Below are 18945 nucleotides of genomic sequence, written 5' to 3' on the forward strand. Positions count from 1 at the left end.
CTGCTTCTGAAATAAAAATTAGTTGCGAGTGTAGCGAGTGTCGTGTTTTCTTGTCCTCTTCGTCCCCGTGAATTTGCGCTACTACACCATATGGTTAAATGATGTCTCACCAACTAGCCCAGCTCTCAACCCTTCTAACAACAGCCTTCTCTGTTTCGGGGTGTCAATAATTCATTGGCAATGCTTGGCAATGTCATGAGCGAGACAGAAATGTGGTCAGGTGACCCTGCAAACGTGGAGTGAAGGGCATGATTTCTTTTTTTAATCTTCCAGGCTGGATAGCTTCAAAATGTGTCTCTATTACTGTCACTGTTGCCACACTAATCTGTCCATCCTTGTGTTTGTGCAACGGTCAAATAAAATGTAGCAGCTTGGATAATGTTAGTGGACCCCTTGGTACTGGGGTGCATTGCGCCGCAGTACCTTGAGTAGCAATGTGCCAACTTGCTCAACATTGTAGTATATTCTGCTTACTGGCCTAACTTTATGGAGACTCAATTGGTGTTTGCAGACACAACGCGAAGTATCTACGAGAAGCGTCTTCAGAGGTACCTCGACAAAGGTGCCACTCCACGGCCTCTTGCCAGTCCCATGAACAACAACACGGCCGAGTTCTCAGCTACAGAGGAAGAAGCTGAGAATGATAATGAGGACGACTACGAGGGCACTCCATTGCAGGACGTCCCACCGTCTAGGCTTGGGCTCGAGTAAGCTTGCACATCTACCTGCTATTCATTTGTCTGTGTGTATAGGATAGACCGGATGAATGTACAGGTTATGGTGTAACAAGAACCAAGTATTTTTGAAGGTGTGGTTTTGTCACGGATCTCGGAGGCCATTGTTAGTGGAGATAGATCATGTGGATGCTGGTCGGCACCGCAAACAAGGTTTATTTACAAGGACAAAAACTAAAAGAGAAAACGTCAACACTGAATAAACAAACAACAAAGAGTGAAAACTTGGAACGTTTCTGACAAAATCTCTAAAAGTAAGCTCGTCAGTTTTCAGTTGCACCTAACCATAGTCTAACTGCTGCCCCCAACTTCAATCTGGCCACCTATGCCTCGTCGTCTGTTCGTAACCCTAATGAAAGTGCCTTACTTGGCTTCATCGATCGTTACGTCCAAACTTTTTTGTCTGACGCCGTGGTTGCCGACGGTCCTGCTGAAATTGTCACCCCGTTGCATCACGGTCACGCTGCGCTACCGTAAGCCTGTCCCAGGTTGCATCGGTGACGTGGCACTTTGTTGTCATCCGTTAGTCCTAGGATGAGAGTGGCCCTCTCAAAGTGACAGCGTGGTGTCTTGGGGAAATCTGCAGGCTTATGTTCGAAGGGGGACTGCGGCGGGTGCTTCCAGACTAGCCGAAAGATGCTACAGCACCTCCGCGGAGCCTCGCCCAAGCGCCGTGACGGCCTCCGAGGTCGAACATCCGCTGTGCCCATTGGTAGAACATAGCTACCAGTGCAACCGTTGTCTACTTTAGCCACGCAAGCAATCCCAGCTCATCGCGCATTCCTTTTGCATTACGGCTCTTGTCATGTGCTTCGAGCCATGTGCTACATTCTCCATGCACTTGTGCCTGTTCTGCGAGTGTCTTCTCCTTGCTCATGACAGGTTTATAGCTACTGAATTGCCTTAATGTCAGGTGCTTATTTGGGCATATTTTGATAGTAAGCAGTTAAAGTAATTTATGCAAAATACCCAACATCTACTTCATGGCGAAGTGCGCTTCAATGTATCATAGAGGGCATTTCTAAATGCGTTTTCGAACAGGACAGATGCTATTGGGCTCGCATCGGAGGTTGTATCGACACTCGTGCGAGCCCAGTAGAATTCTCCTTTTACCAAATATCAAAAGAAACCCGAACGTTCACAGTTTCGTCAGTGTTCATGCCATTGAACTCTTTCACTACTGTGCCTGTTCAAATAATTTCATTTTGAACGACACATATTAAGTTTAAATTTTTGTGTGCTTGCGTAGTTTGCCGGTTCCTAGTGCCATCTAGGTAAGAAAATAAGAAACACACAGGATTCACTGTGTTTTGGTTGCTTTTTTTTTGCTTTCGGGAAGTTTTCCTTCGCCACTTACATGAGTGTGCCTATCATGGCGTCGTTTTCTCATGTGGGCAATCCTCAGATACGACGCATTTCTCATGAATCGAGCACATCAACAGCAGATTTTGAGGGTGAAATCGGCAACAGTGAGCCTGGAGAGCATGTTGACACATGAAATTTCAGCGGCGATGACGAGGATGCGTCGCATCAAGCCGCAACATCGAGTGAGTGTCGGCTAAATGTGTCGCGCACTTTTTGTTGTCTAATCAGTAGTTACTGGTGGCAGAGTGTGTACTCGCGGTAATTTTGGTCATATTGAGGGTCTCGCCGTCCTACGCACATGATTCCTTGCCAGCATCTATCAAGCGTGTGCAGTTTCTTTCGAGAGAAAACCTGGGTGGTCGAAGTCGAACGTGTGCTGCAGAGTAATGCACGAAGGTTTATCTGGGCCGTCAATTTCTTCCAGTTGTCTTTCACTGCTCAGCTAACCGGCATGATCTGTGACTACATCAACAAATATGTGTGGATGCATATTTTAGAGAGGCAGACATGCGCAGAAAGAGGCGGTTCGTGGAGGAACTTCAGTCCTGACCAAGTGATGAAGTGCATTGGAAGGCTCGTCTACATTGGAATTGAGTTGCCTCGCCTTCATCTCTACTGGAATACCTCAGTTATTTTCCGGCGTTATTTTTTTAAGGAAGTGGAAGGAAAAAGACATTCATCAGTGTGCGTACTTGTGTATAAGCGGACATGCTACTTGGAAAAGGAAAGTTTCTTTAGTCTATAGTCTAGAGCAATAAAATTATCACTGTATATTACAGCTTTTGTGCATTTGTGCAGATTTCAAATATGTAATGAGTTTTATAAGCTGTCCAGTTTTCAACTGGCACAATGCAATCTGTGAAATACAGGTTATTGGACAAACTGTTTTTGTCTCTAAACTTTCATGGTTCCGAGTCATTAACAGCTCACATTGATTTGCAATAACTGTAGAGTGCAAATAACTAACAAGAAATAACATAACAAATGTTCTAATGGACAAAAAAATTTTAATGTAACACGTCTTAGAATTTATTTATTTATTTACAGATACTGCAATCACCTTTGGTGATTTTAGCAGGGTGGTACATGAAGTTAGTCATGAACAAATGGCAAGTACAATGTCATATAATATATACAGGTTATACAATGTCTATAGGGCAAATACAAACTTCAACTGGCAATATCATACAATAAAAAATAGAAGACTACAATTATACAAGCATGTACAGTGGTATGTAATACGATTCAACAATTCAACTGGTTAGTGCACTTTCTAATTTCGAGGAAAACAATGCCAATGAGGGTGCTGAAACAATTGCATTAGTTAGTTTGTTCCACTCGACTATGGTGCGAGGAAAAAATGAATACTTAAAGCAATTATTGTGTGTGGGAAAGGGGGTTATGGTGAGGTCATGTCTCTGCCTGGTAGAGTAGCCAGAAGAAAAAGAAAAAATATCGGCTATGTCTACTTGATATTGGCCGTTAATTAGTTGGTACAGAAACTTAAGCCTTAAGTTACGGTATCTTAATGATAAAGGTGAAATTTGAGCTCTGCTTAATAGGTCAGTAACGGAAGTCCTCGAAAAATTATTGTAGACAAAACGAACTGCTCTTTTTTGCACTTTTTCTAATTTGTTAATGTTAGTCTTAGTAAAAGGATCCCATATAATAGCGGCGTAATCTAATATTGGTAAAACAATTGATTTGTACGCTAAAAGGCGGACAGAAGGAGTGGATAGTTTGAGAGCACGACATAGAAAAAACAGTTTGTAAGTTGCATTGGCCGTTACATGTGTAATGTGTTTGTTCCAGCAGAGATCATTCGATATGAAAAGCCCCAAGTACTTATAATTAGTGACTTCAGTCAAAAAGGTGTTGTTAGCATTGTATCTGAAATGCAAAGGTTTTTTCGTGTGTGTAATTCGCATAAAAACAGTTTTATCAAAGTTAATGACCATCTGCCATTCCTCGCACCAGGAGGCTACTTTTTGAAATGCCTGATTTAACAGAAGTTGGTCGGATGTGCTATGAACCTCAGAGTACAAAACACAGTCATCTGCGTAAAGTTTCACTTTAACAGGAATTTGTTCTACAATATCATTAATGAACAAAAGAAACAGTAGAGGCCCTAGAACTGAGCCCTGGGGAACGCCAGAACCAACCATTACACATTTTGAGTTGCAACCGCGAAAAGAAACAAATTGTTGTCGTTTAGTTAGGTAGAAAGAGAGCCAGCCCATTAACTTTTTGTTTTTAAGTATTTTCTCTAATTTAAAAAGTAATTTTTTGTGGGAAACCTTATCGAAGGCTTTGGCGAAATCCATAAAAATTGCATCTAATTGTTTTCCGTGGTTAATACTTTTCGCAAAGTCATGTACGGTTTCAACTAGTTGAGTGCAGGTTGAAAAACCTTTTCTAAATCCATGCTGATGTCTAGTTAAGAAATTGTGTTTGTTGAGAAACTCTACGATATGATTGTGTATTATATGTTCTAATATTTTGCAACATGTTGAGGGTAATGAAATTGGTCTATAGTTACCGACCTGGTTTTTGTTTCCCTTTTTGTGTAATGGTTTAATTCGGGCAGTTACCCAATCATGCGGTAGTTCACCATCGAGTAATGATTTACAGAACAGTACGTACAAATACTTTGATGTCCATTCTGCATACCTTTTTAAAAAGTCATTGGGTATGCAATCAGGACCAGGTGATTTTTTCGTGTCTAGTTTCAGTAACATGTTTAAGATACCCCTTTCCGAGAAAACAACATCAGACATGGGAGGTAAGGAGACATCAAAAGTTGGCAAGGTACCATTGTCTTCACTGTAAACCGATCTGAAGTGTTCATTAAAAAGGTTCGCGATTGATTCCTGATCACTTATCTCTCTGCCATCGTCATCAAATATTTCGCATTCATTTGTCTTAGGAGAAATTGTTCTCCAAAACTTCTCTGGCGATGAAGTAATGAAGCTAGGTAAGGACTCACCAAAGTAATGTTTTTTATCTGAAATAACCTTAAGTTTAATTTGAGATGTCAATTCTGCAATTCTTTCTTGACAACTGAAATCAGCACAACAAGTTTTACTTTTCTTTTTTAATCGCTTTACCCTCCTTCTCAATTTCAATGTCTCCCTAGTTATCCACGGGTTCTTGGTTCTGGGCTTTTTACACGTGGTTGGGACATAACGCTCAATGCTTTTGCTTACAATGCCCGTAAACTTAATCCAAAGATCATTTACACTATCATCACTATCGGCAAAATCATCAAAATGAAAAGAAAGGATATCGAGTATCGACTCATCATCGGCTTTACGAAAGTTATAAAAAGTAGTCACCTTGGGTTTTTCACAGACACAAAGATTTGACACGGTTAGCACTACAGCAAGGTGATCGGAAATACCGGGAACAATGTCACAAACGCAATCATGTGTTATATTTCCAAAAACAAAGACAAGGTCTAGAATTGATTTCGAGCTGCCTTGAATCCTTGTGTAACTTTCAACTACCTGTGATAAATCATATTGAAAAGCAATGTCTATCATGGTATCTGCGGAAGCATCGCAGTGACTAATGTGTGTCATTGTTGGCCAATCAACACCTGGCAGATTAAAGTCACCTGCCAAGATTATTCGGTCACCCGGCTTCACATAATTTTCCATATATTTTTTTAGCTCATCGATAATATTGACTGAAGAACCAGGGGATCTGTATAAAGCACCCAATACATATCTAGTGTTACCATGATTGACCTTACAAAAGATACATTCGGCATTAGGCACATCTGGCATTTTAATTAATTTTAACCCCTTTTTAAACAGAATACATACACCTATTCCTTTCGAGCTGCGATCCTTTCTATAAGCACTGAAACCCGGTGGAAACACTTCGCTGTCATAGATCGAATCTGTTAACCATGTTTCAGTTAGGAAAGCTATGTCAGGATTCTGTGAGAGCAGAACCCCTTCTAACTCAACAGCCTTATTTACAACACTTCGGCAATTAATATTCAGAATTTTAAGCGAGGTGTCATGTGGGATGCTTTGTCAGTTTCTAATTTTGTTCTTAATGCGGTAACGGGATTTTTTAATGTCGTCCCACCCATACGTTACCCCATCAAGAATTAGTTTGTCATACGAGAGCTTGACTTTCGCGCCTTTGGCCCTTCCGGTAGTTGATGTTTGCCATAATTGCCTCCTGATATCTCTAACTCGCCTTGAAAAGTCTTCAGATATGGATAGGTCACTGTTCTTTAGTTTATAGGCTGCCTTCAGGATAGACACCTTTTCGCGATGATCCAGGAATTTTATTATAACCGGTCGTACTTTGTTCTCAGCCTTTTGACCTAGTCTGTGGATTCTCTCAATACCATTGACTGATACGCCAAGCTTGAGTTGGAAAACTTCGTCACTTACTGCCTTTGTGAGTGTTTCGGTAGTCTCGGTGCGTAACTCAGTTAGACCGTATATTATCAGGTTATTCCTGCGTCCTCTGTTTTCCAGCTCATCTATTTTTGCTTCAAGTGTTGTAAGCTGTTTTGACAATTTCTCATTATTTGCCTCAAGTTCTTTTACTGTTCCTGACAATGCGTTCATTGCCGACAGCTGTTTTTCAATGTAATCAATTCGGTCTGCCAGAGCAGACATTTTTCGCTCAATGTCTGCCTGGGATACCGTGATGGCATCAATCGACGACTGCATTTTTCCCTGGCCGGCTAACAAATCACGCAGCATTTCCTTTTCTGTAGGGCCAGGATTTGATTCTATATCGCCGCAAATTAGTAGATCTTTCGTTAAATCACTCACGCAACCAAAAAAACATCTCAGGCACAGTGGGCAAGGCAGCAACAGCAAAAAGCGGTCATCGTTACGGTAACACTTGTCAGGGAGATAAACACCAACCTGAAGCATAAAGTGGAACGGGTTTCTGAGCACGTTGTTGCCGCTGCTGCTGCAAGGCCCACTGTCGAAGCATAGTCCAGGCGCTGCTTTTATAGGAACACTCTCAGTCACGTGGAATGATGTCACCGACGCCGGCCGATATGTCAGTGCAGTGACGAAGGGATCAGCATAAGCGTCGACGCGAGGGAACATTCCACGTGCGGCGATGTACGGTTGGAGACTGCGCAGCACCATCACGCTAGACGATCCCCCTCCAACGCAGCACCAGCTGGTATCGATGCAGCCCAGTAGGATGGTTGCCACCTGAAGCATAAAGTGGAACGGGTTTCTGAGCACGTTGTTGCCGCTGCTGCTGCAAGGCCCACTGTCGAAGCATAGTCCAGGCGCTGCTTTTATAGGAACGCTCTCAGTCACGTGGAATGATGTCACCGACGCCGGCCGATATGTCAGTGCAGTGACGAAGGGATCAGCATAAGCGTCGACGCGAGGGAACATTCCACGTGCGGCGATGTACGGTTGGAGACTGCGCAGCACCATCACGCTAGACGATCCCCCTCCAACGCAGCACCAGCTGGTATCGATGCAGCCCAGTAGGATGGTTGCCACCTGAAGCATAAAGTGGAACGGGTTTCTGAGCACGTTGTTGCCGCTGCTGCTGCAAGGCCCACCTCTGAGAATGCTCAGTTCATACTAATTGTTTACTTTAGGCTTGATTTAATTATGTAGGCATTAGAAAGTTTTAAAGGAAATACTTGCACTATTCATATGTTAAGAAATATGGGGGTGAAATTTCATCCTGATCTGACTATCAGAAGTACCAAAAACATGGTGTCCAAACTCGAGAAGTTGTCCAAAAATGAATCTTGAGGAAAAGGAATTTCAAAGGTATAAGTGAACGCTCACCTATGTTGCAAAGATATGTTTGTTAAATGATGTATTCCATCATGAGAGCTTGCGAATCATGGTTATTTTGAGCATGTGGCTTTGGTGAACTGCTCATGCAAAATGCAATAGCAAGCAGCCAGGTGACAGTTTCCAAAAGTCTTACACAATGAGCTTTTTTCTAGTTTTAGTAGCCACTTTGTGCTCTTTTATTGTCATATTTTAATGTCACAGGATAACCCATCTACTGCTGCACCTTAACTTTTTTTTTGTGTGTGTGGAAAGGATAGTTCTTGGCAATAGTTTTTGAAGCTTGTGCTACCTTTTTGCAGCATTAATGGTAAAATCATTATATGAACTTTTCATTAAAACATTTTCAGTAAATATTTATTCAATATCCATGTTATTGGGCAGAAATTTTTTTTTTTTTTTAGTTTCAGTTTAGTACCAAAGAATATAAGACAGTATCTAGCTGCAAAAAAAATGTTTTTACGCCTAGTGAGAACAGCCCCTTTTTCCGTGGTAGCGGAAGAGTGAAGCAAGCCATAGTCAAGTATGAGGGAGACGACAACAGGTGATTTTCAGAGAGCCCTTGAATAGTTGGAATGGCATTATGTATTGATGTATTGATTCTCCAGGAAAATGTATGGAGGAACCTAAAGAACATATGCTAATCGAATCCGTAGTTGTTTTTTTTTTTTTTTTTACAAGACCCAGTTTCATTACTTGACGAACGTACCCAGTACGTCCGAGCGTGGCCATGTAGTGTTTGGCAGCTGTGTTTCGTACCTGCTTATCTTCAGTGTCTACATTTAGCAATGCGTACAAAATCACGGGTGGTCTAAATGTCAGGAGCGCTTCAGTACGGCTTCCCTCATAATGGTGTTGTGGTTTTGGGACATTAAACCTTAACATTTGCTGTTATTTTCAGTGCCAGTGGCTCTCATCTTAGCTATGGCAGCTCCTACGGTGGAGTGTTTGGCTCATCTGATATCATGGAGGGCCCCCTGACAAGCCGGACGAGCACATCCTTCACAGGTGCCAGCCCCCCACTGCAGATGTCGCTGCGCAACCGGGCTAAGTGAGTGCCAACACTTCTCTCGCATGTCGTTCTTGGTCTGATTAGTATGTATAAAGGGCAGGGGTGCAACAAACAGCCGCGCCGATTTGATACAATTTCTCATTTGTGTGCCGAGGTGCGCCAAAACCATGAAATTTGTCAAAATTGCACCATGCTGTGCCAAAATGGCTGACTAGCTTCGAAATTTTCTCAGTTGCCCTAATTTCAGCAAAAAGTGGAAGCCACTTTGGCCACTTGTAGCTTGCATTATAAATCAATCATTCCAAGCGGGCAGACCCTAAACTGCAGTGTAATTGCACATTAGAGACAGACACTCGCAAAACGCGATCGACCAGATGAAGTAACAATGCTGTGTGCCCATCAGTCCGCTGGACGTAGCGTCAGACAAAAATTTGGATTGGCGGGATGACGCACCGTCAAGACAAAACTTTGTCGCCATAGTCGGCAAACGTGGCCATGGCATGTTAGAAACCATTAGGAACTAAAGCTGGAGGCGTACATACTTACAGTACGTTGAGTTTGTACGCTTCCAGCTTTAGTCAATGCCATGACTGCGTTAGTTGCCATAGCAACGTCGCATGAGATAGCTATCCGGTGCCGTTGCCAGGCTAACGGGCGGGTGCCCTTGTTACTTTATCTGGTCAAATGCGCCTTGCAAGCAAGCCGAAAAATTGTCCTAAATGCAGCCCCTCCATGCCAAAAAGAAGGGGAGGGGGGTAGTGGTTTGAAAAAATTCTTGGTCTTGTTCTAACCCATGCAAAAACACTGCTGGAAAAGTGCTGGAAGTGTTTGGAAGACCAGGCAAACACTCTGGGAGTGCACTTCGAACAGGTCTCCAGCTTATCACACTATAGTGAAGCGTTCCGAAGATACAAAACCAAAATAGAAAAAGCGAGATTAGAGCGCAAGCCTACAACATATGAGGCATACAATGAACCATTTTGTTTGGCTGAACTATAAGCCTCGCTCACCTGCTGCAATGAATTTGCCCCGGGCCCGCACCGTGTGGCACAGGAAATGTTAAAACACCTGCCCACTGAAACTCGGAAGGCCCTCCTGTTTCTGTATAATGCGATATGGTCTTCCAGCGAGCTACCCTCAGCCTGGAAGGAAGCTATCGTTACCCTAATTCTGGTTATCATTATCTTAAATCCAAGAAACAGGAGTGCCACAAGGAGGTGTATTGAACTGCACACTTTTCATAGTTAAAATGAATTCCTTGCACCTGTCTCTCCCACGTAATATTTTTACTGCATATATGACGATGACGTACAGATTGGTACCAAATCGTGCAACATATCAATGTTGCACGATTTGTAACCTGATGAATGTATATAAAAGCCTCGTACGCACACGCCTAGATTATGGTTCTCTAACCTATCAGTCGGCAACACCATCAGCTTTGAAGATTCTCGACCCTGTCCACTATCTAGGAATTCGCCTCTCTACGGCTACTTTTCGTACTAGCCCTGTAGAGAGCCTGTACGTGGATTCGAATGAATTGTCGCTCCACCTACAAAGATGTTACCCGTCTTTTTCGTACTTTCTGAAGGTGAAGGCAGACAAGAAACGCCCCTCTCATTTCAGAAGTAATGATTTGTCTTGTTCTGGCTTGTTTGAGAACCGTCCTTCGTTGCAGCAGCCCTACTCGCTTTGTGTAAGGGGCCTGGCCGAAGAAACAGGTGTGCATCTTCTCGAATACAGTTTGATGGCTCCTGCAGCGTATCTGCCACCGTGGCAGTGGCAGCTTATAGACTGTGATGTCTCTTTTGTTGAAGTCGCAAAGCACGCACCACTTGCACACTTACATACATACTTCCTAGAACTACAACATAAATACACATGCCCCGAGTTCTTTACCGACGCCTCAAAGTCCAAAACTTCTGTGTCATATGCAGGGGTAGGCCAATCCTTTTCCAAGGCCGGCGTTCTTCATCCTGATGCAAGCATTTTCACAGGAGAACCTTACACAATACTGGCGGTCGTAAAACACATCAAACAAATAAAATTACAAAAGGCGGTAATATACACAGATTCCCTAAGTGTGGTCAAAGCCCTGAAAACTCCTAAAAAACGCAAGAACCCCATGCTGATGTCACTTTACTCACTTCTGTGCACACTGCACACATCAAAACAGCATGTCATTGTCTGCTGGGTGCCAAGGCACTGTAAGATACAAGGAAACGTTTTGGCCGACAAGCTGGCTGCTTCCGCCAACGACACTACTTCCAATGCATCATTACCAATCCCTGCACTTGGCTTGAAACCCTTTCCAAAACGAAAACTCGGGGTATTGGCAGAGCAAGTGGGATAGACACACAGACGATAAACTCCATGCTAATAAGCCGCAACTAGGTAATTGGCCGCCACTATCAAAATCGCGACACACAGAAGTAATGCCGACAAGACTTAGAACAGGACTCTCTACATATTCATATCTTCTATCTACCGGCATTCCACCATATTGTGAGAGATGTGGAGAACCACTTACGGTTCTCCGCATTCTTGTCCAGTGCAACGAGTTGGATGCTCTAAAAAAAAAACTTTTTACTGCCCTACCGACAGCAGCTTCCACTACACCCTGGGAGGCTCATCGGTAGGGATCCGCTTTTTAAACTGCAATCACCAGCGGAAAGACTGCGACCCCCTACCCCTTGAAGGTGATTACGCGAGAGCCAGTAATCCTCTTGAAGGGGGAGGGTTTGCATTCTTGCCGTTCTATATCAGCAACAAATGGTTGTTTCGCTCACCATGAGATGACCCGAAAAGAGACTGCGGTTGCTCTCGCTCCCGCTTGAACGCGCTGTTAGGAGCCGCCAAGGTGCGCAGGCCACCCGTTACAGTGTTCCCTTTCATAAAAATTGACTTCGTTCGTGCTCACCGCGAACTTCGCTGCTTGCGCCCAGATAAGGGGGCTGCTCAAGGGCAAATGCGCATCGCGCGAAACGGCAGTCTAGCACGACAGCGCTTTTTCTAGCTTAGGATGCGCTGCCGTTCGAAGCCTCTTCCTTTGGTCGCCAAACATGTCCCTGTCATACACTTGCATAATGTAACTAAAGCGCAATTATATCCTAAGTGATCGTCGAGCCGTGAACACGTCACGAAGTAGCGATTTTCGACAGCCATGTCCTCGTGACCCATAAGCACCAGATGACCGTCTCCTGAAGCGAGCATTGGGCCAATGGCGAGGCGATCTTGCGCAACATGGCAGCCATAGCCAATCAGGGGCCTCGAAATGACCTTGAAATATTTGCTTTTTGTGAGGTTTTTTTTTTTTAAGGGAGAAGCCAGCTGAGGTGGAAAATTTGAACACTGAGAAACGCTCCTTCCGGTGAGCCCAAGAAGACTGTTTCCGGCCGCGCCCTTGCAAAGCTACGATTTTTTGAAAATCAATGTTTTCTCGCCATTTCCAGATAAACTTTTGCTACCCAGGAGGGTGAAACGAATTTTTCAAAGCACTTGTGCGCGGTTTTTAGTGTAGATATTTTGGAATCGGATAGAAAAAAATTTTCTAGAAACTGGAAACTTTATTTTTAAAAAATCTATTTTTTGCCATTTTTTGCGATACCAAAGCCGCGCCCCTGCTTAATAAAAGATGTCCCAGTGGTGGGAAGCCTGCGTCAACTAAAAATTATTGCGCCATTGCTGCACCAAGGGGGGGGGTTGGAATCGAAAGTAATGTTGACAACATGCATCATGAGCGGATATTACTTGATGGTCGCCATCTTATGCACCTAGGCTACTGGAAAAGCACAAAATCAGCCGGTTAATCATTCAGACTTCCGCGCTATAGCAGCGGTGCCTTTTCTCGTAATTTTTGAAAGAACAAAGATGATGCGTCGACTACCAAAAAGCGCACCAGTATGACTTATCAGTGACAGAAAGCCTACATATGTGGTGTAGCGCGGCTTTAAGCCTACTACACGCTTTCTAATAGCCGGCGACTACATGAGAGGGCAGAGGCGCTTATTGCTGCCGCCTCAATCGTTGTGCGGGACAGTGTTCAGCATTGTTGCCTCATGAAGTGTATACACTTTCATGAGGCGACAGCCCAAGTACGCCCGAGTCTGCTGCTGGGGCCGCTAGAGGATCACTTGCAGAAAGCTCCCATCTGTGCATGGTCTGAAGTGGAGTGGGCGCAAGCGGTTCGGCATAGTGTGTACACCAAGTAGGCAAAATGCTGCATGCAACTAGCCAGTAGATGATCGGCTCCCTGCGACTGTACCGCGTCTCGGAAAAGCTGTGTCAGTTTTCGCTAAGTAGCATATTGTCACAAACGGCCAATTGTGTCCGTTTCGTCGCTATGTCACTCGCTGCGTTGGCTGCGTATTCCGAACTCTGTAGTAGTTTTCAAATGCTCTTTGGTATCGTCACCGCGTGCCATCAGTGGGTCGTACAAGAATGCCAATCATTTCGGAACATTGGCGAAAAGAAATGGCTTCGTGTTGGGCACTTTAGGCATTATTTTCTGTGGCACTGTACTCATTCCTTCTTTAGCACTCGCGGTGCTTGTAAAGAAATGCAAATCGGTACGTGGTCATAGGCGTGTGCACTAGGGGGACAAGGCCAGCCCTATATTTTACATGATAGGGGGGGGGGGGCTGCGACATACTGCCCTCCCCTCCCCCAGAAGGGAAACCTGCGCATGCTTATGTACTCAGTGGTCAATTCATACAGTCGACGTCCGATATCCCGGACGCTCAAGGGGCCGCGAAAACGTCCGGACTTTTTTAGTTGCTATTTTTCACTGACGGAGAGGGTCACGGCAGGAGTACAGGATTCTCATCGCAATTTAGCAAATGCATTGTTTAGGCGGCACAGAAAAGAGACGTTTATATATGCATATATGAAAAAACTACAAAAGAAAAAAAGAAAAACCTTTTATGTGGCCGGCGCTACCGTATTTGTAAACGCTTAGGTGCCAAAAAAGAACAAAAGTCTCTTATTTTTATTTTTTGCGGCACTGAACTTGCCCACCATGATGTCTGCCTCAATTTCAGCTAACATCATCCTGTCGCTGTACACCGATTAGTGTCGGTGCTCGCGTCAATTCCGAGCTCGTTGATGATATAGGTGCTCGCTATCTCTTTGATCTCGGTGTCAGAGTCGTCGGAATCCTCCGTAACTTGACGAATTATTTCGTCATCAGTCGATTCCGCACACGGCTCGAAGTCTGTCAGTATCGGCGAAGTCCTCAAAGGTTATGCCGGCTGAAATCGAAACACAGCTAACATGCAGGATGTCGAAGCCAATGTCTGCACGCGCTGTCCACTCCGCGCGAGATGGCAGTCTCGGTGTCCACTATGAAGCTCGCGGGGTGAAAACAGTTCCGGAAGGTTTGTTGCATAACCGCCTTCCACGAGTTTGCAAGGATGCCAACAACAGACCAGAGGTTAACAGTGTAGTTTTTCTAACTGTTGCAAAACAAGCAGCACGGAAAAAAAAATTGACTAAGCCATGATTTAGTCAAATCTGCTGTGGCCACAGATTTTACTAAGCTACGACTGGCAACCGATTGGCATGCACTGGATTGCGGCATTTACGGTTGCGAGGATACGGTAGCCGCAGTGCGGTGGGTTCGAGCCAGTGTTGCGAAATGGGCACCTTCATTTCATTCCAATTCCATTCCCGGGAATTCCAACTTGCCATAATTCTATTCTTTTCAATTTCTTGGATTGAAAAAGCTTAGCCCATTCCCACTCCAAAAATGGCCAGACAGGTCAATTTTATTTCTACAATTCCTCAACTTAGGAAAGGCATATCTTGATAGCTTTATTGGGCTAAGAATGATTGTAACAACAAGGAGCTGATGTCATAGTGGCTTGGTGGCTTATCTCGGGCAGTACCACCGCACTGCTATTTTCCATGGGGCAGTGCTTCTGTTACGTATGGTATGTGCATGGTCAGCACAATCTTTAAGAAAACCTAGTACAGTCGACTCTTGTTAATTCAAACTTGAAGGGATCTCCAAATTTTGTTTTAATTATCAAGAAGTTTGAATTATCGGAAGTTCTCGGATAGGTGACTCTGGCAGAGGTGGCACCACTCACTAGGTTTAGGCATTGATTTTATCACATTTAAAAAGTTTTTAAGTGTTTTGAAGCTCGGACTGCACGCATTAAATAGAAAGAGAAGTAAGGTTCACAGGGTTTTGGCCATTTACTGCTGATGAGACCTTTTGAAGAAATCGTGAATTGGCAACTGCTTCTTTGCTATAGGTACTTGCCTTCAGCACAAAGCTCTTTATGCCAGTTGAGAAACATCACGGTTCGAAACAAAGCACACGCATGGTAAACATTTGTTTACCAGCAAAGCCTTTTTTCTTGAAGGCCTAAGGTGCTTATTTTAATTTTAGACGGTTACTATTATATAAGCACACAAATTTTTAAATAGTTGTGGGAAAGCAGCAGATGTTTTTTAGTGTGAAACTGCAAAAAGTATGAATTAACCAAATGATGGAGTTTGAATTAAGGGGCTTTTAAATACATTGAAAGAATAGAGAGCCAACCAAAAAATTGAATTTTGTTTGAAATAACTGGAAGTATGAATTATCGAAGTTTGAATTATTGCGAGCCTATTGTGAACAGTTGACAATGCATGCATTACTTGTTTCGAGTGTATTTTACCACCTTCGCGACATCTTTTCACTATAGCCAGCAGCTAGTAAGGCTTGAAACTTTTGCTGGTACTAAACATAAATGCTTTTGTGGTATTTTTAACTTAGTAACTTTTAATTCGCATATATTGAAGATCTCTCGTAAACACCACCATATATCCTGTAGTAATCATGACACTCTGAAGAAAAATTTATAACAAATTTTATTTTGTCGATTACTTTGACATCAAAATTTTGTGCTAAGTGATGACACACATAGAAGGGCAGACAATGTGTACAAAACGGCCATCATTCATGGGTGCAACAGCTGCGCCAATTGCATCAATTTGATACTATTTCTCATTTTTGTGCAGAGCTGTGCCAAAACCATGAGATGTGCCAAAATTGCACCATGCTGCACCAAAACGCTCGTGCGCTAACTTAAGCAAGAAATGAAGGCCACGTTCGCCACCTGTAGTTTGGGTCCTCAATCAATCCAGGGATATAGGCCCCGACTTTTACCCTAAACCACGGCACGTCATTTGCGAAACGCGATCGATCAGATAAAGTAACGTCACTTGGCCGTCGGTTCCCTGTCCGCAGTGGATAAGAAACTAAAGCTGGAAGCCTATGCCGCTGTTACTGCGTGCAAACAAACTCGACATGCTGCAAACGTCGGTGTTGCCAGCTACCACGCTTAGTTGCCCTAGCAACGACGCATACCGTAGATAAGTGGTGCTGTCACCGGCCGATGAGCACGTGCTCGTGTTACTTTATCAGGTCAAACGCGCCTTGCAAGTGTTTGACTAGATAATGTTTGAAGTAGTGCCGTAAGCCTAACTCCATCGTGAAATAAAGGGGGGGGGGGGTACTGAATTTTCGAAAATTTCTTGGCCTTGTTCTATTTTGTGCAGAATGCCGTTTAGGCCACCTTCGTCACAGTACACTGGTGACCTGCTGAACATTTGCTGCTTGTTGTATCACGACAGAGCGGCTCTAGACCACTAGTAGCCAAACAGAGCCGAAAGAATGGATTTTGGACAAATTTCCATGCTGGCTGAAGTGCCGTGCATTGCAGCTCTCATAGACGCTATTGCAAGAGTTATCTCTAGTGAAGAAACTCTAACTGGAAAACATTATTAAAGTTCCCGAAGTAGGTGTCACAGGCAGGCACTCCACCAGCAGTGTAATTTCGCATGCACAAATTCAGAGTATAAGAAAGCAAAGTTTAGTTCTTAGTTTTTAATTTTAAAAACTGGGCCGACTCTTTAAGACTCGTTTGGTCTTTTCTTGAGGGGGTAACTCCTCAGCTGGCTCTGCAGTTGTACTTTTTAGTGGTTGGCCCCCTCTCTACCATCGTTGTCCCCGCCGCTCCTGCCAATGCTTTGCCTTCTTCGTTGATTTTGAAAGTCGTGTACATACAAGCTTGTCAGTGTCCCCGCCGCCCAGTTGATGTTGGAGATTTCGTGTGTTTTCCAGCTGGAGACTCTTTAATTTATTCTACCCAGCCAGACGGATATGACACATATGTTTACCTATAAAGGGCATGTAACATGCCCAGCAGTTATATACACGCTTGCAAAAATCTTTTTTTTTTTTTCCGTAATGAACCTCTTCCTCTCTTTTATGCAGTGCCTGTTGTCCTCTCATTGAAATTTTGGCGATACGCTCCCACCTTGATACAATGATCATCGATATAACATGTTATCTGTTATAACAGAACAAATGCAAAGTACTTGTATCATAGGTACACTGTTATGAATATACGTTTATAACATATTTTCAATTATAATGAAGGAAAGAAGTGTAAATTTAAGGGCTTGTTTTGCTTTGTTAGACAAATTATTAAAGAAAAGTATAGGAGATGTTATAAGAGGCAATTGTAATATAAATGGGAAGAAAGAAAAGTGAACGAAAAGATAATTTGCCACCGGCAAGGACTGGACGTGCGGCCTGTTTGATGGTCGCAGGTCTGGTCCTTGCTGGGGGCAAGTTATCTTTTCGTCCACTTTTTTTTTCTTCACATTTACGTTACAGTTGCCTCTTATAACATCCTCTATAGTTTTCTCGGCATCGTTCTCTTAGTTCTCATTAATATTGTGTAGGATATAACGAAGTTATTTTAGTGCAGGTGCGACTTCGTTCTTATGAGAACAAAGTGTAGTAGGATGTCCTACATCATCTAAATCAAAAGTTATGATGCTGCAATCTTTAGTGCACATACATGTTCCACAACCTTTAAAAAGTTCTAGGGTCTGGCCTGTGTAAAAGCAGCCTGTTATATGTATGATGCCTGTGTGTAAGTTGACTGATTGAGTTACATTGCATTGTTGTGCAGGTTGGCAACGCCAAGGAATGAGGCAAGCAGCAGCGGTAACCACGTGAAGGCAAAGGCTGGGCATCAACAGCAGCAACAGAGGAAGGGCTTCTCTCTGCTTCTCAAGCTGGCCCTCGTTGTTGCCTTCGTCGGCATCACTGTGCTCATCTATGCCAACTTAGAGTACTTCAAGTTTGATGTCCCTGTGCCTATAGTAGTGAAGGCACGTCCTAAGTAGCAGGCACCTCCTCTCTCCAGCCACCCCGAAGCAGATGCTACGCACAAAACATGCACTGGATTTAGTCATCTCGTTTTAATTTTTTTTTTGACTAATGCATTTTAATATTATGATGTTTTAATATTTGTTTATTTACCATGTCTAATAAAACGTTGAGGTAAATGGCGTGTGGAAACATTGATGCACTGTGTTTGCAGTTCTTACGGTCTTTGTCTATTTAGCTCTGAAGAAACTGCATGGTTTGCTCTTGCACATAACCTTGGTGTCAAATATGTCGCCGTGGAATCTAGGCTTGTGCGAATAGCACTTTTTTGTCCAAAGGGAATAGTGATTTGGTCATATAGTTGCTAATAGACATATTTGTAAGATGTTTCAGCGCGCAAACAAAGGAAAAAGGACAGGGTAGATAGAAAGAGCGCTGACTTCCAACTAACTTTATTTCACAGAGTGGCAAGAATATGTACTGCTAAAAAGGATGATAACAGAGCATGAAGGTAAAATGCAAGCCTAATCTACACATCAGTAACAAAACACGTGTGACGGGTCCTCTACTGCTTCAAAGCCCAGCCAGGTAATCACGTTCAGCCTGTGATAAAGCAATCGATGATGTGCTCACACATTTATCTCCTAGCAAGTGTATTTTTTGGGCTTGGATGATTTCTCGGGTAAGCTGGTCCCTGTGCCTTGCCAATATTGAGCACTTATCAAAGAGAGGTGCACCCACAATCTCTGCAATGAATGCCAAGATGCCCTTGTATCACATTGTTTACATTGTTTCGGTGTTCTCGGAGGCGGTCATTTATGCACCTGCCGGTTTGCCCGACATAGATGCACC

General features: G+C 43.5%; 1 protein-coding gene across 1 annotated transcript in view; it reads left to right on the top strand.

The window, feature by feature from the left end:
• The window catches only part of LOC119174154 (lamina-associated polypeptide 2), a 35738-nt gene extending 17453 nt beyond the window's left edge, over positions 1-18285 (top strand). Inside the window, exons 3-5 of the mRNA XM_037424975.2 lie at positions 512-707; positions 8811-8960; positions 17894-18285. Of these exons, the coding sequence (XP_037280872.2) occupies positions 512-707; positions 8811-8960; positions 17894-18110 (563 nt within the window). The 3' untranslated portion in view covers positions 18111-18285. The remainder of the gene's footprint in view (positions 1-511; positions 708-8810; positions 8961-17893) is intronic.
• Positions 18286-18945: the final 660 nt, after the last annotated feature.

The sequence above is a fragment of the Rhipicephalus microplus genome, chromosome 5, assembly GCF_043290135.1.
Source record: "Rhipicephalus microplus isolate Deutch F79 chromosome 5, USDA_Rmic, whole genome shotgun sequence".
In the NCBI taxonomy this organism is placed as follows: Eukaryota; Metazoa; Arthropoda; class Arachnida; order Ixodida; family Ixodidae; genus Rhipicephalus; species Rhipicephalus microplus.